Source organism: Alexandromys fortis, unplaced genomic scaffold (assembly GCF_014885135.2).
Source record: "Alexandromys fortis isolate MF-2015 unplaced genomic scaffold, M_Fortis_MF-2015_v1.1 scaffold_19, whole genome shotgun sequence".
NCBI lineage: Eukaryota > Metazoa > Chordata > Mammalia > Rodentia > Cricetidae > Alexandromys > Alexandromys fortis.
The window spans coordinates 13,775,236-13,789,816 of record NW_026067890.1 but is presented as its reverse complement, the minus strand read 5'-3'; the positions used below and the strand labels follow the sequence as shown (position 1 = coordinate 13,789,816).

General features: G+C 39.7%; 1 protein-coding gene and 1 long non-coding RNA gene across 3 annotated transcripts in view; one reads left to right on the top strand and one right to left on the bottom strand.

Moving 5' to 3' along the window:
• Col25a1 (collagen type XXV alpha 1 chain) overlaps nt 1–14,581 on the bottom strand; it is a 373,530-nt gene that overhangs the window by 31,099 nt on the left and 327,850 nt on the right. For both annotated transcript variants that reach the window (XM_050126611.1, XM_050125851.1), the window contains 6 exons: nt 9,407–9,430; nt 8,449–8,493; nt 4,563–4,607; nt 2,150–2,230; nt 1,045–1,107; nt 394–444 (listed from right to left, as the gene is read on the bottom strand). In XM_050126611.1, coding sequence (XP_049982568.1) covers nt 394–444; nt 1,045–1,107; nt 2,150–2,230; nt 4,563–4,607; nt 8,449–8,493; nt 9,407–9,430 — 309 coding nt within the window. The remainder of the gene's footprint in view (nt 1–393; nt 445–1,044; nt 1,108–2,149; nt 2,231–4,562; nt 4,608–8,448; nt 8,494–9,406; nt 9,431–14,581) is intronic.
• Nucleotides 1–14,581, top strand: part of LOC126492734 (uncharacterized) — a 220,962-nt gene that overhangs the window by 66,940 nt on the left and 139,441 nt on the right. The window lies entirely within an intron of this gene.

The following is a 14,581-nucleotide window of genomic DNA, read 5'->3' as shown; positions in this document are numbered from 1 at the left end:
TTTTTTTTTTTTTTTTTTTTTTTTTTACAAATGTTCTAACTGGAGCGTTCAGGGAAGGTTCTCAAGTGCCAAAGCTGCTTGGAAACCCTCTTCACCAGCTCAGTTAGTGCCTTTACTTGCTATTAACAGCCTACAGCACTGACTGGATAAGACGATTTGCCATGTTCGTGCAGCAATGGAGGAAAGCTTGCCAGACCCATCTCTCCTCGGCGCGTCATCTTTCTAATTGTGTTTAGGGGAATGAAAGACAGCGCCGTAAAGTGGTCAAAGCACCTCCCTCCTTCTGTCCACTCCCCAGAGAGCAGTGCCAAACAAAAGCCGGCAGTGTTCATCTTTTCTCCAAGTAGCACACGCGCAGAGAAATGACCACATTCCAGGGAGAAGAAAACTTACCATGGGGCCAGGTGGGCCATGGGGACCTGGCGGGCCTGGTGGGCCTATGATCTGTGTGTCCAAAGAAGAAACACGGGTGTGGTTACTTCATACCGATAAGGCAGCACAGCATGGGTTTTGTTCTAGGGCTCTGCTAATGCCATCAATAGTCACAGAGGAGAGAGGACCCTGCGAGGGGAGCTGGGCTTGATTCTCTGGCTTTAGAAACTCCTCTATGAGAATCAAATAACTTCAAATACTACAGTTGTTCTACAAAAACCCAGAGTAAATCAAAACAATATTAAAAGAAAAGGAAGCAACTGATTATTGAGAAATGCTATAATTCTGCGACCGCGATCAAGCCCTCGGTTATTTCACGAAGCACAAATGGGACTCTAGAGAAAAAGAGAATGCAAGTTCTTATTTCACGAGGCTTTCCCTATAAGCATTATGGGAAACCCATTGATTTTTTTTCTCTCCCAAGAGCTCTGAGAAGCTGCTTCTAACTCAAACTTCTGAGATACACCATCTCTTACTGTACAAGACCAACATGTATCACGTATAGTTTGATCCACTAAGTGAATGACTATTTCTGTTACTGATTAGGCATCTGGCACAGGGGGACCTAGGCAGATGATACTCCCACGTGAAGGGTCAACCCCATGGACTTACAGAAGGACCCTGAGGCCCCGGCAACCCAGAATCTCCTTTCTCTCCTTTTACTCCATTGGCACCCTACAAAGAACCAGGAAGCAGATTTAGCAGGAAAGTTATTTCCAAGGTCTAACAGACAACCGGACTTTGGCTGCCCTGAATTTTTATATTCTGCAGATCATACATAAGAAGTTTTGTCTCCACGCACTTTAGTCCAAAGCGGTAAACATACTAAAATCCCTAGGATTATGAGTGCTATATAAAGCAAAATACAAAGTAAATAGAAACTGGGCTGAACCTGATTTCACAGTATTAAATATACAGGATTATAAATGTTATTATTATTTTTTACAGTGTGCTCACTTTAAATAGCAAAGGTGAGACTTTGGTTCCACTGACATTTATCTATAGTTCCTTCTTTAAAAACAGGTTGAAGATGTAGGCCTGAGATCTTGATACTAGAGAGACTGAGACAGAAAGATCAAATATTCAAGGTCAGCCTGTGTTTCAGAGTGTGTTCAAGGCAGCCTATGCAACTTTTTAACATAGAAAGTAAAAACAAAAGGATTTGAGATATAGCTCAGTGGTAGAGGGGCTCGGTTGGCAAGTAAGGGGCCATAGGTTCAATCATCAGTATTGGGCATAGGGTGGGAGAGGGTAGAGGGTAGGGAAACCTCTCTACTTTTTTCCTTATATTTTCTATATTTCCCTAAAGTTTCAGAGAAACAGTAAGTCAGGGGAATAAGCACTACTCCAAAGTATAGACACACAGACTAATCTATTCTTTAATGGTTCTAAAGTTTTGAGATTTTGTGCTTTTTATATTTCTTTACTGTTGTTTACTTTATGATAATTACTTGGCTATACATATTAAACTCAAATGGCCAATTCTATTTGCTTTATTACCTTCTAAAGAAAATGATTCAGGAAAGAAACCACTTACTTTTTAATTAATGTGGTTATACTTTAAAATTTTAGTGTCCCGCTTGGAAAAACTAAGCAACGATACTTTGTTATTTCAAAAATGAAACCAGATTGGAAACCCCTGGCTGGGAGTGTGGTTGAATATACAATTCTTTCCTAGTCACTTATTTTAGCCAGAGCGCACAGAGTGTGAACATACCGGCAATCCAGGAAGTCCAATTCCTCCTTTTTCACCTGGCATCCCTGGGTCCCCCACATCTCCCTTGGCACCTTTGAGACCCTGCAAGTGATAGAGTCGGCAGGTGAGAAGCATAGTGACAACCTGATAGGCAGATCCTGGGGCCAATGGGATTCCAGATAAATCTGCCAAGCAGCGGGTGCGAGCTGAGAGGCCGATACCATTTGTTTTCCGGTATTCTTCTTATAGCCCCTCCTACACTGGATCAATAAAATTTCCAACAGGATGACGTTCTAGAGACTGCTTAAATATGAAAAACATGAAGTCGGTATTTGGCACGATTTCTCCTGGTTTCATAAGTTTGCTCGACAACTAATTGTATCCTATTAGCCCAGAAGACAATGTCATGACTGTAATTCTTAGCACTACAGAAGACACGTGAACCAGGACTTAGTGTTGCTATAAGAACAAAGATCCAAGTAAAGGTTTCCAGTCCTTCCCACCTCTTTACTGTATGCATAAGTTCTCGCTGCCATCAGTTTCCAGCACCGGTGTGCAATCAATGCTTTAACACACTCAGCTTGTGTGCGGTTCTCATGACATCTCTACATGGTGAGCCAAATGCAGTTAATATTCTTTTAGAATGAAGAGACAGATGTGTGGGTTTTGAATGCTAACAAATGTGAGTTATGGAACCCTAACACTGAAATTAATTAATATTTTTCAGCATTTTCATCCTGGCAACCTTGTGGCAATCTGACCAGATGGTCATGGTTACCATGGTAGGGGATTCACAAGCTGCACAGGCCTGTTCATCTTAGAAACAAGAACACATATTAATTTGTTAACCAGCTTTATACTGAATTCAGAATCACATACTGGGGGAGTGGGGCAGTACCAGCAAAGGTAAATAGACCCTGCTGGTGAATCAGCAAGATCATTTGGCTTTAGGGATCTTGTGACAGGGAAAAGCAACAAGGCCAACCCAAGAGGCTTAGTGGGAGAACAGGATCTTACAAGGACAATAGAGAAAAAAAATCCAACTATTGTATATATTGTATATTTAGGTACATTCAGTATGTCATTATACACGTCTAATTTGTTATCTTTAATTACTAACGATGGGGAAAGGTTATTGTTCATGTGATCTCTGATTGCCATGGCAAATTGACTAAATTACCCTTTCTGTAATATTTGTTTAATGTGACATTATATGACCTCAATATCCAGCTCTGTTATTAAAAATAACTATTCTCCTAAAGTTCAGTATTTTTTTTTTCATCTCATACTTTCTCCTAAAGAGTATATGGTTGACTTTGTAGATCAAGAATTCTTTTGATTTCTTATCCATTAATTCTAGGTATTTCTTGAATATATTCAACCGCATTTTTTTCCATTCTGTGTGTGGGCCTGAATATGACGATGGGCATCACGTGTGTGTTGGGGCCCGTGGAGGCCAGAGGGGCATCTGACATCCTGGAATTAGAGTGACAGGTGGCTGCGTGATGCCTGTTGTGGATGTGGGGAACTGAACCCAGGTCCTCTGCAAGATCAATGAATGCTTTCAACCAACAAGCTGTCTTTCCATCCCATGAGCCATTTTTTTTTTTGGAGAAAACAATGGAAGTCCATATAACCTCAAAGATTTGGAAACTAATCCTTGTGGTTTGATTCCTAATGCTGTCTGCATTCTCTTAGCAAAACCCTGAAAAGGGCAGGGATGCCAAGCCGCAGCCGACGTGCCAAGTCCAGCCTAGGGACTGATTTTATTTATGTTGAATTAAAAAAAGTAAGACATGCTTAAAGAAAAGGACTCATGAAAGAGGTAATATGCACCCACAAAGCCTAAAGTATTTATATCGCATTTTACAGAAATGTTAGCAGCCTCTATGTTGAGGACGCTCTGGAAGATATTGCTACAGTGGACAAAGCTACAGCGCTTCACTTTTGTCTGATTTTTCAAAAGTTCTAGAAAATCAGGGGAAATCACTAAACAGAAAAAGGAGGCATTCTCAAATGACTGTAGACAAGCCATGCTATTTGTGAAAACTATGACCATTGATTTTGATATTGAATTGCTTGTATTCACTGAAAAAAAAAAACCCACAAAGTCAAACCTGAAGCTGTTCTTACTAATGTAGTGATTTCAGAGTCTAGTTACTAGACTCTTTTGAGGCAGATTGACAGGTCAGTAGTATCAAGCACAAAGCAAGAGTAACACGTGGCTTTACATTGCTACCAACAAAATTTTTATCTAATTTAGAACTAGTTGTACTTTTGGCTTTCCAGTGGAACAAATGACAAAAAAAAAAAAAAAAAAAAAGAGAGGGCAAGCATCATCTATGAAAAGACATGACTTTTGGCTTTAAACCTATAGTAAAAGTAGTGATCAATAATGGTGCTTTATATAACCATATAGCTCTTGGAAAATTACCTGTTCTCCATCAACTCCGGGAATTCCTGGAGATCCTTGCTCACCCTGTCAAAATAAAAAGCAAGAACTTGCCTGCATTTATCATTGCTACAGAAGTCATGCTAGTTGGTAAAAGTACAGTCTGACTTTTAGCAAATGCATTTTAACCCAAGAACATGCTGGTACAGTACATAGATCTGCACTAAGTGAAGGGGCGATCTTTGAGAACTGTGTGTAATAATACTCCTGGTAGCATGTAGCCACTGTCTTCACCTTTCTTCCAGTGTTCCATTGGTTATATACTATTCAATGGCTGCCCACATCCTCCAGCAACATTTCTGTGACTGTGTCGTTATTTTTTTTCCCATAAGGGAGGAATCAGTATGGATTCTCTAATTTTCATCAAATTAGAGCATCAAAACGTAGCAGCCAAACCAAGAAAGACTAAAAGGCAAAGTCTGGTAAATTTATGGCAATATTTTAACTGGCATAATGTGAAATGTTCATAATGGCTGTGAGTGTGCCCGGGCCAGAAAAGCCCCACTGGAGGACCTAATAAATCAGATATCTTAATCCCCATGAAGTGACCCTCAGACCCTTTCCACTTCCTATACTCTGCTAGAAATGAAATAGATGAACTTTTAATAGTATGATTTATTAGCATGTTTGACAAACTCAGAATACGGAGATTTATTTTTTTAAATGGAAGATGTTTAGTTTAAAGCAAATCTGAACAACATGTGAGAGATTATTTAAACAATACATGTTTAGTCATTTTTTTTCAGCTTTGAAGGATAACAGAGCAAAAACCCTTTGAAAGGGAAGGCATTTTTTATACCACTTAACTCTCCATGTGGATGGTATTACAAGCCCCAATTTACCCTGTGCGAAGTGTGAAGACGGTTCTGGATGTGAGCAAGTCCCTCATGAAGGGGTTTTCCCAGGTGCTGCCCTGAGGCTGTGTTTTCTAGGAAGGGTTTTTTTGGTAATAGTGTAAAACCACAAGGTTCCATCCGCTAGAGTTCCCTTTCCTGGGGGGAAAAAAAACTTTTAAGAGCTGTAGGCCACAGCATGAAACCTGAGCTTTCCCAGTGTTTAAGGCAGGCAGGATCTTGTGGTTTCAAAGCAATGAAATAAAAAAAAGGCCTTTCTTTTTATTTTTGGGTTTCCAGTTCTTTGTGGCAGTAGCAAAGTTTATTTTGCCACAAACAAGTCTGCTGAGGTTGGATGCACCCGGCTGAGCCCCGGCTTCACTCTGAGTCTGGATATCTGTCAACACTCTAGGCCAATCGCTATAGCTTTGCTGAACTGTTACCCTTACACATATGGACCAGGGAGGCTAAAAGAACTACCAGATTCATAGGTCTTCCCTCACTCAAGTGTGGTTTGTAAGAGTTTTTTCATGTGTGAAAAATGAAAACACCTTTTATTTGACACTGGAAGGAGAAATCCAGGTGACTAGAGTACTGCCAGTCTGAGAACGCGGTGAGTCCGGAACTGGGGATAAGTCTGGAACTGCGGATAAGTCCTATGCTCACCTCAGGGCATGCTGTGCTGGCTCATAGTGACACACACCCACCTCAGTCATCCCAACTTCCTCCTGTTCTACCCATTTTACAATTAAACTATATCATAGGTATGTATGCATGAAATAAACAGTTATAAAAATTTAGTCCTAAATAAAATAAAATAAAATAAAATAAAATGGCCATGGGAAGTATCAAGGCCTGTCACGTCACACATTAGTGCGAAGACACGGGGATGGGTGGGCTGACAGTTTGGTGGGCAAACTGGGGAAGGGGCAGGTAGCGGGCAGGAACTGGATGCCTCTGTTACCACATGTACCAGTTTCCAGATGGTTACCATCTCCCTGTCTTTCTTCAATTTCAACTCAAACCCATCTTGGACTTCCAGACTTAGAGGGCGTTCCTATGCATATCCACCCCGCGGACTCTTTTTTTACAAAAAGATTTATGTGTATTTTTGCTTGCAGGTATGTCTTTGTGCTGTGTGTGCCCCTGGTGTTCTCAGAGGTCAGGAGAGAGTGTCAGACGCCCTGAGATTAGAGTAATAGATGGTTGTGAGCCACCATACGGGTGCTGGGAATGGAATCTGGGTTCTCTGGATAGAGCAGTTGATGCTCTTAACCACTGAGCCATCATACCCTAGCCCTCATCCCACACACTCTTACTCAAAGCGCTTACTCTATTAGCGACCATGCCTTTAGGAGCCTGTCTCACACTCTGGGTTCTATGTTCTTACTGGTATCTTACAGGTTCACATTGCAGGTTCCAAACCATATAAGAGAGTGAAGGTTCATCATTACCTCTTGGGCAACTGAATTAACAAGTGATCATAAGCGGGGAGATGGAAGGTTTAGTGAGACAGCGTTTTTTTTTTTTTTTAGCTGGGTAGCCCTTTCCATTTCTTTAAATCAAAACATGGCTGCCTTTGCTAGGCCTCGGCGCTGCAGAGATATCTTAGAAGCCTTGTGGGAAATGAAGTATGTAGTTAGCTTTGGGGAAAATTCTGCTTCTTGAGAATGTATTTAGCTTTGGGGAAAATTCTGCTTCTTGAGATTTAGTTATGAGAGGAGATGAAGCAAGAAATTTCATTGGGTTTGATGCTACACGAAGGACCAGAGAGTCGCCAGGGTTCCTTCTACGTCTAGCCCAGATCAATAGACTGTTAAGGAAAGGGATCCATGCAGAGGCTCATCAAAGAGAAGCACATTGAATGACTTATTTGGCCTATTTGGTGTGTGCTTTCCAGGACAAGACTATGTAGAAAACTAGTTTAAAAAGTTCCAAATCATACATTAATGTTATATGTGGAACATGATTCTGTTACACAAAAATATTTTGGTAATTAGGATCTATGCCCCGAATACATCTCACAAGGACAAGAACCTCAGAAATAGTTTACTTTATGGTCTTTCAATAGAGAAATAAACTTCTCTAACACTGAACATTTACTTTTAAGCATCCAGAGAAAGCACAAAAGCTGACATGTGCATGAATGTGTGTGTGTGTGTGTGTGTGTGTGTGTGTATGACAGGCCCAGCAAATAAACCAACCTAAGAAGCATAAATAAAAAATGAATTTCGAAACCACTTGAATCTCCTACAAGAATCCAATGACGAAAGTTGTATTTCAACACGCGTAGCTCAGCTCTGCAAAGCCAGAATCCCTGGACATGTGTTAATTGATCAAACATGGTGGAATGACAAAGCTTTAGTTTGGGGGCGGGGGAGTAAAGCTAATACCACCAACAAAGCTGATGTATAATCAAGGATGTTTCAGACTTTGCTGTTTGTGGTCAGTGTGCTTCATTCAACAAAATGTGTGGCAGAAAGTCTGAATGCATGTAACAAAGAGAAGGCGTGTAAAACGTCTCGAGAATGACTCCTAAACCTGCCAGTCACTCATGAATGCATCATGGGAAGCCTCTCCTTGTCCTCCTCTTAGAAAAGAATTGAACAAAAAGGTCTTTCTTATGGCAAGAGTAAACGCGCATCAATCCTCACTTGTTTGAATATTTATCCTTTGCTCTAAGACATGTAGAGTACTTATTAACCTTTATAACTTCTGTGAAACTTGGCCTTTCCTTGTTTAATACTCTGTACTTTTCTCAGTGTCCTTTCCTAAATCTGTGTCATTCCATTTCTCTCCCTCTTTCCTCATTTTCCCTCCTTCCTTTGGAGCTCTCCTTCTTCCTTTACTGGAGACTCCAATACTGTTTCTTTGTCCTCTCAAACAGGGTTTCTGGCCTTGCTTCTCTAGGAATTTGGAAGACATATTTTATAAAGACATACATTCTTAAATAAATAAAACAGCATAAAATAAAATAAAAATGGCATCTCTGCTGCACTGTACGTGATAAAGAGAGACAAGTAAGGAAGGATAACCTTTGGCCCTTGTAGTCCTTGAGGTCCAGGAGGTCCAGGGGGGCCCTGAATCAAGACAAGACACAGTTGAAAAACATAGCAAATGTACATGTTAAAATTTCAGGCTTTAAAAGTAACAAGCACACCACACAGCCCCATCATTTCTATCATCATCAAATATGCCTAGATATTGACTTTCAGTGGGGCAATATTTCATCAATTTCATGATGATAACAACTGCCAACCAGAGTTCTGAACTATCGGTACACTCCTCAAGTCACCATACTACAGAAAAAGCTTTGGATTTGACAAGACAGTTGAAATCGCTGCCTTCTGTTCTGCCCACCACTTCTTGTGACTGATCTGATGTCACCTTCCACCCTTAGCCATCTACTTCAAAGGCTTTGATTTCCTTTCTTCTTTCTTTCTTTCTTTCTTTCTTTCTTTCTTTCTTTCTTTCTTTCTTTCTTTCTTTCTTTCTCTCTCTCTCTCTCTCTCTCTCTCTCTCTCTCTCTCTCTCTCTCTCTCTCTCTTTCCTTCCTTCCTTTCTCTTTCTTCTTTTTTCTTTCCTTCCCCTTCCTCTGCCCCCCTTTCTTTATGTAGTCCTGTCTGTCTTGGAATTTGCTCTGTAGACCAGGCTGGCTTTGACCTTACAGAGATCCAGCTGTCACTGGGTTGAGAGTGCTGGGATTAAGGGTGTGCATCACCATGCTCTGCCAAAGCTTTGATTTCTAAGCCACAAAAGATCAAACTACCTTATTCACAGGAGGTTAAAGTCTTAGAAAATGTAATATTTTTTTTGACTTTCCCACAGAACAGACAGCAATTTAACTATGTCAAATGTTTTTAAAAGGTTAATAACATAAACACAAAGTAAACGCCAGATCAAACCAATTGCCACATTAGTACTATCTTGACCTGCATGCATCCGTACTAAATTCAAAGTCATGAACCACAGAGATCATGCAAAAGGAGTTACCGTGACAGTTAAGGTGGTAATCCTCTGTTGGGAAAAATGGATCAACAAAGACAAGAGTTACCTATTTTGTGTGTCAAAATAAAGTGACAGATTTCTGAAAAAAAAAAATCCACTTCTAAAATATATTTTGGCAAGTTAAATGTCTTTTAAATAACAGAGAAGCTACAGCAAAGATAATATCCTATCTTCAATACAGCATACATGTAAAGGGTTTGGAAACATTCTTAGAATTTTATTTTAAAAATTATAAGAAAACAAGGCATAAAAATTTTCATTTGCCTGATTTTTAAAAATTGACATAATTAAAAAATTATATAGTTAAAGTACATATAGTATATATAAGTATATAGAAGTGCTAAGGGTTGGTCAGTCTGATTGTGAACTGTTTCATTCTAAATGGGATTCGATTAGGGAAAAGTAAAGTATCTTTCTTTTCTTACTCTGTTGCTCACTTTTTACATTATAATTGACCCCTTCTCATGTGCTATAACCAAAGAAATTGACATTAAGCTAATCTAGTTTGCCAAAGTGCTAAATCCTTTAACAAAATATATTGTCTCAAAATATGGACTTCTAAAACATGCTTTCTATTCTGTGATTATGTTTATGTATTTAATATTTTATCATTTACGTTTTGTGCCAAGAGCTCCATGTGGCTTATTGAAACAATAGAAAGGAGTTACTTCTCATTCAGGGCTTTTGGTTACAGAGAAGCATTGTCTGGTGATATGTAAACCTGAGGGGTCGGTTTTAATACCATCCCTTTGTGTTCCAATCTCTGATTCAAACCTTTGGTGCCATTTTTTAATCATTGTTGTTGTAAAATAATTAACTTTCACATTATCTATTTCACTCTAAATATTTTGATGATTCTTTAGCGACATAGTCACTAATGTCCGTTTGAAAACCCTGTGCTTATATATGTGCTAATGACTCAAGCTTGTATTGTATGATAATAGCAGCCAATGTGATTACAGTTTTACATCATGCAGTAAAAAAGTTTGATGTTTCTGAGACAAAGGCAAAATGTCAATAAACTAAGAGCAAGTTCTTATATCTCCCCACAATTGGATGTCATCAGATGTATACAATATAAAGTAATTCTTATGCTGTTTTAAAGCGGTTTCTCTTGACACCACAATTAGATTTATAGCCACGAGAAAGCTATTTTGCTCCTAGGATGTAAATTAGTCATTTACCAAAACGATGAAATTATAGAGTAAAAAGAATTTCTTCACCATTGTCCTTCAATCATGTATTCTATTTTTAACTAGAAAGCATAATTAATAACTTTTATGAAGGTCAGTTTTACAATTTGAATTCTCTCAGATTGTCTAACAGGGTCACATACGAATTCACATCCTTCCATAAATAGACACGTCTCACTTGTCCTTTTTCTTTAAAATGTTAATGCTAACATTTTAAAAAAATAACGAGCTGCATAATGAAAGAATATCATTAGTGGCAAATGAGCTACCGGAGGAAGCAGAAATGATGTAGCAACAGCTGCTTGGGAGCCCTCAACATTGTCAAGGTTCCGTCGTAGCTCAGAAGGGAGCAATGGTCACAAAAGTCAGCTAAGTTCACCAGCACACCACTTTGACCTCCTGTGCGGTTCACAAAGTCGTCCTACGAGGTTGACTGTTCAACGTTAAGGCCACATCATCACAGCAGGACTTCCTTGTGAACACCAGTAATGATTTGAAAACCAGAATTTTTGGAAGGGATGGAGAAAGACATGATACTCCAGGGAGACATAATTTGAGATGGGAGGTGGGTGGAGATGGGAGGTGGGTGCTAACTGTAAACGTCCATCTTGTGCTTTATGGTTCATTTGGGGACGTTTATATGAAAGTCCTGCCCAGATTATAGGTTATTCTTCACTTTTCGTGATGATGGGAGCTTAAACTTCCCTTTACAGAAGCAGACCATTACAGAAAGCCACAACTCACCAAATTGCAGAGACCAAGTGACCGTGATGGTGACTCAGCCCCAAATGATACATATATAACCCAATTCTTTCACTTTAAGGCTCAGAGAGCAAATATCAACGAAGAGGGGACAGAAAGATTCTGAGAGGCAGAGGCCCTGGAAGCCTTCTGTGGAACTGATCCTTCTAGCTATCACAGGGAAGCAGAACCTGTGAAATGTCAACAGCATGGCTGCCTGAACAAGACCTGAGCAATTCCAATGGTTGATAGCCCACTGAAGAAGGGAGAGAAATCCCAGGGCCCTCCTCTCCCAGATGAGGCAAACCATGAACAACTTTTAAGAGAGTAAGAGTTAGCATTCCCCAGGAACACACCCCTGCTGTGGGACAATCTTTGTACACTGTAAATACGCATTACTCTCATTGGTTAATAAAGAGCTGGCTAGCCTATAGCTGGGCAGGATGAGACTGGGTGAAAGAGCCAGCCTAGGACGACGCTGGGAAGAAGAAGGGTGGAGTCTCAGGAGTTGTGAGCAAGGTGCAGAGGAAGACGGAGACAAACTGAGATAATGAGCCATGTGGTAGAACATAGACAGGAATAAGGGTGAATTAAAGTTGTACGAATTAGTAACAAGTCCAAGCTACCGGCTGAGTGTTTATAATTATTGTTAAATCTCTGTGGTTACTTGGGAGTGGCTGGTGGGACAGAGCTGACTGGTGATCCCAAGAAAAAACTCTGTCTATACCCCCCTCCTAAGTGGTTCTCCTATACCAAGGGATCAACAGGCTGTATTTATATTCATTTCTTTATAGGTAACAATAATGGTTAAAAAGAAGAGGCTGTGAATTTGGGAGGGTGTTGGAGGGGCTGGAAAAAGAGAAGAAAGGGAAAATGATGCCAGGGTCTTAAGTATATAAAATGAATCATGATCACAGTAAAGTCAGTGTTACGGGTAAATATCTTTAAATCTGACCTAGGAAACAGCTGTTTTATTGTTAATTGTGAATTTGGAGCCACCTGGAATCAACACAAAAGGCTAAGGCAATGGTTACACAAGCCACATTCTCTTTTCTTCCCATGGACCGACCTAATCTAACCATCTTTCCAACAGAATAGACACAAAGGAGTGATCTGGAAACAAGAACATAGATAGCACATGTTGGTATGGGAAATGTGGACATTTCCCTGTGGGGAAGACAGGATTGGAAATTCTGGGGAGTGCTGGGCAGGGTGAGAAGCTGGGTCAGAGCACTTGAGGTAAATTCTCTTTTATGTTGCTTGGTGTCAAAAAGAAAAATCATGAGATGTGTTAGGTTTTTATTTTACACCATAACTTCAGCTCCAGTCAAAAGGATGCAATCAGCAGTTTGTTATGAGTATAAATTTTCTCATTCAACTACAAATGAATGGATGAAAATTATAAATACTAATTTCAGAATGTCAATTATCTTAGGTACATAATACGCATAGTGCTTCAACTATTTTATCTCCCACACTGGATACTGAGTACAGAGAAGAATCCAATTAAACCAGTATTGATTTTTTTCATAATCTGAACTATTTCATAGTTCTAGTGTGAAATTGCAACTGTGATACATTCATACCCAAGCAGTCATTCTAGAGTGTTAGACAAAATGTTTTTTAAAGGGCACAATAATAAAATAAGCATCATCCATCATGGGTTAGAAATTGGGGAGAATAAATGTTTATCAGTTCTTCTCTAATGCCTTTCTGACTTAATTGATTGATCTCATTAAAGACTCTTAATCCACTAGAGTACTAAGTCAGGAGGATGATGAACAAATAGACCTCAACTGAAAAATGACTCTAAATTCTTTATAAACACAGCATATGGTTGAACCAACTGTAATATATCATGAGGTTTGGAGACAGTATAAAGTCATTGACGATGATGGATATTAACTGGATACTGTTTACAGTCATATAGAACGCGAGATGGGAAAAATAAAAAGACCCTGGAGGTGTGTATCTATTCATTTCAAGGAACAGCTGTCAGATGTCTTTTCCAAAATGTACAGAGCTTTCAGGAACTTCAGTAGAAGGCATTCAGGAGCTCTTGAAAACCACCCTAAGGATAACACTGCATTTTATGAGCTCTCATATTTTGCAGACAAGATTAGTGAAGCATAGCTATAGTGATTTCCCTAAAATGACCCCGCTCCTAAGTGGTAGAGGGAAGAGTGAAACGGAAATTTCCACTTCACTGTAAATGTAGCCCATATGCCTCTTCATGCAAAAAATGCTTTAAAAACCCTTCAAAACGCTGTAGAAAATGCCAGTAATATGGGAGCATTTCTTGGCAGAGTAGAGAGTGGGTGCCCTTGTGATAGCTTAGATGAAAAATGTCCCCCATGGCCTGATGTATTTGATGCTTGGTCCCCAGTTGGTGGCACTGTATGGGAAGGTTAAAGAACCTTTCCTAATGGTGGAGCCTTTAGGAGGAAGTATATCACTAGAGGAGGGCTTTGAGGGTTTATAGCCCAGCCCAGCCCACCAGCATCCCTGTTCTCCCTCTCATTCCTGGGTATGGACACAACACTAATAGCCATTGTCCTGCTCTTCATCCATACTGTCATTGCTTTCACCATTTTTACCGTGTCTGCTCTATCATGGTGGATACCATTCCCCTGGAACTATAAGCTAAGTTTCCCTCTAAGCATGTTTTTTTTTTTGGGGGGGGGGGTCAGGTCGTCTACACAGCACAGAAAGTAACTAGAGCACCTTTTCCAGGTGGAGCAAAGACCTATAGGGCACTGGAAGTAGTTTCAGTGAAATGTATAACTTTGCTAATAAATTTTGAGAGCTGTCCCTGTTTTACTATGTAAGAAAGAATTTTGAAAACACGTGGGTCCAAAAAAGCCTGCTTGTTCCTTGTCTCTGACCTTCCATATATAATTACAAACTTGTAGGGGGAAAGGAAAACATTCAGAAAGTTGGCTCAAGAACTTGACAATAACCCTCAGGTTACTGTTTATGTTTAAGCCACTTGTAATGAGGAATGCTCAATCAGTCAGTTGGCTGAATACACCATCCGATGCACGTTTGTCCAAATAGAAAAGATAGAAATACAAAAGCCAGTAGTGGTAGCAAAGCCCACAGAAAAGTACAGGTCTATGAAAATTAGACCACACTGATGAAATCATGAGGCTACAAATATTAAAACAGATGTAAAATAGAGGGACTTAAAGTATCTAGTTTGTTTTTAAGCCCAGCAATGGTTTGT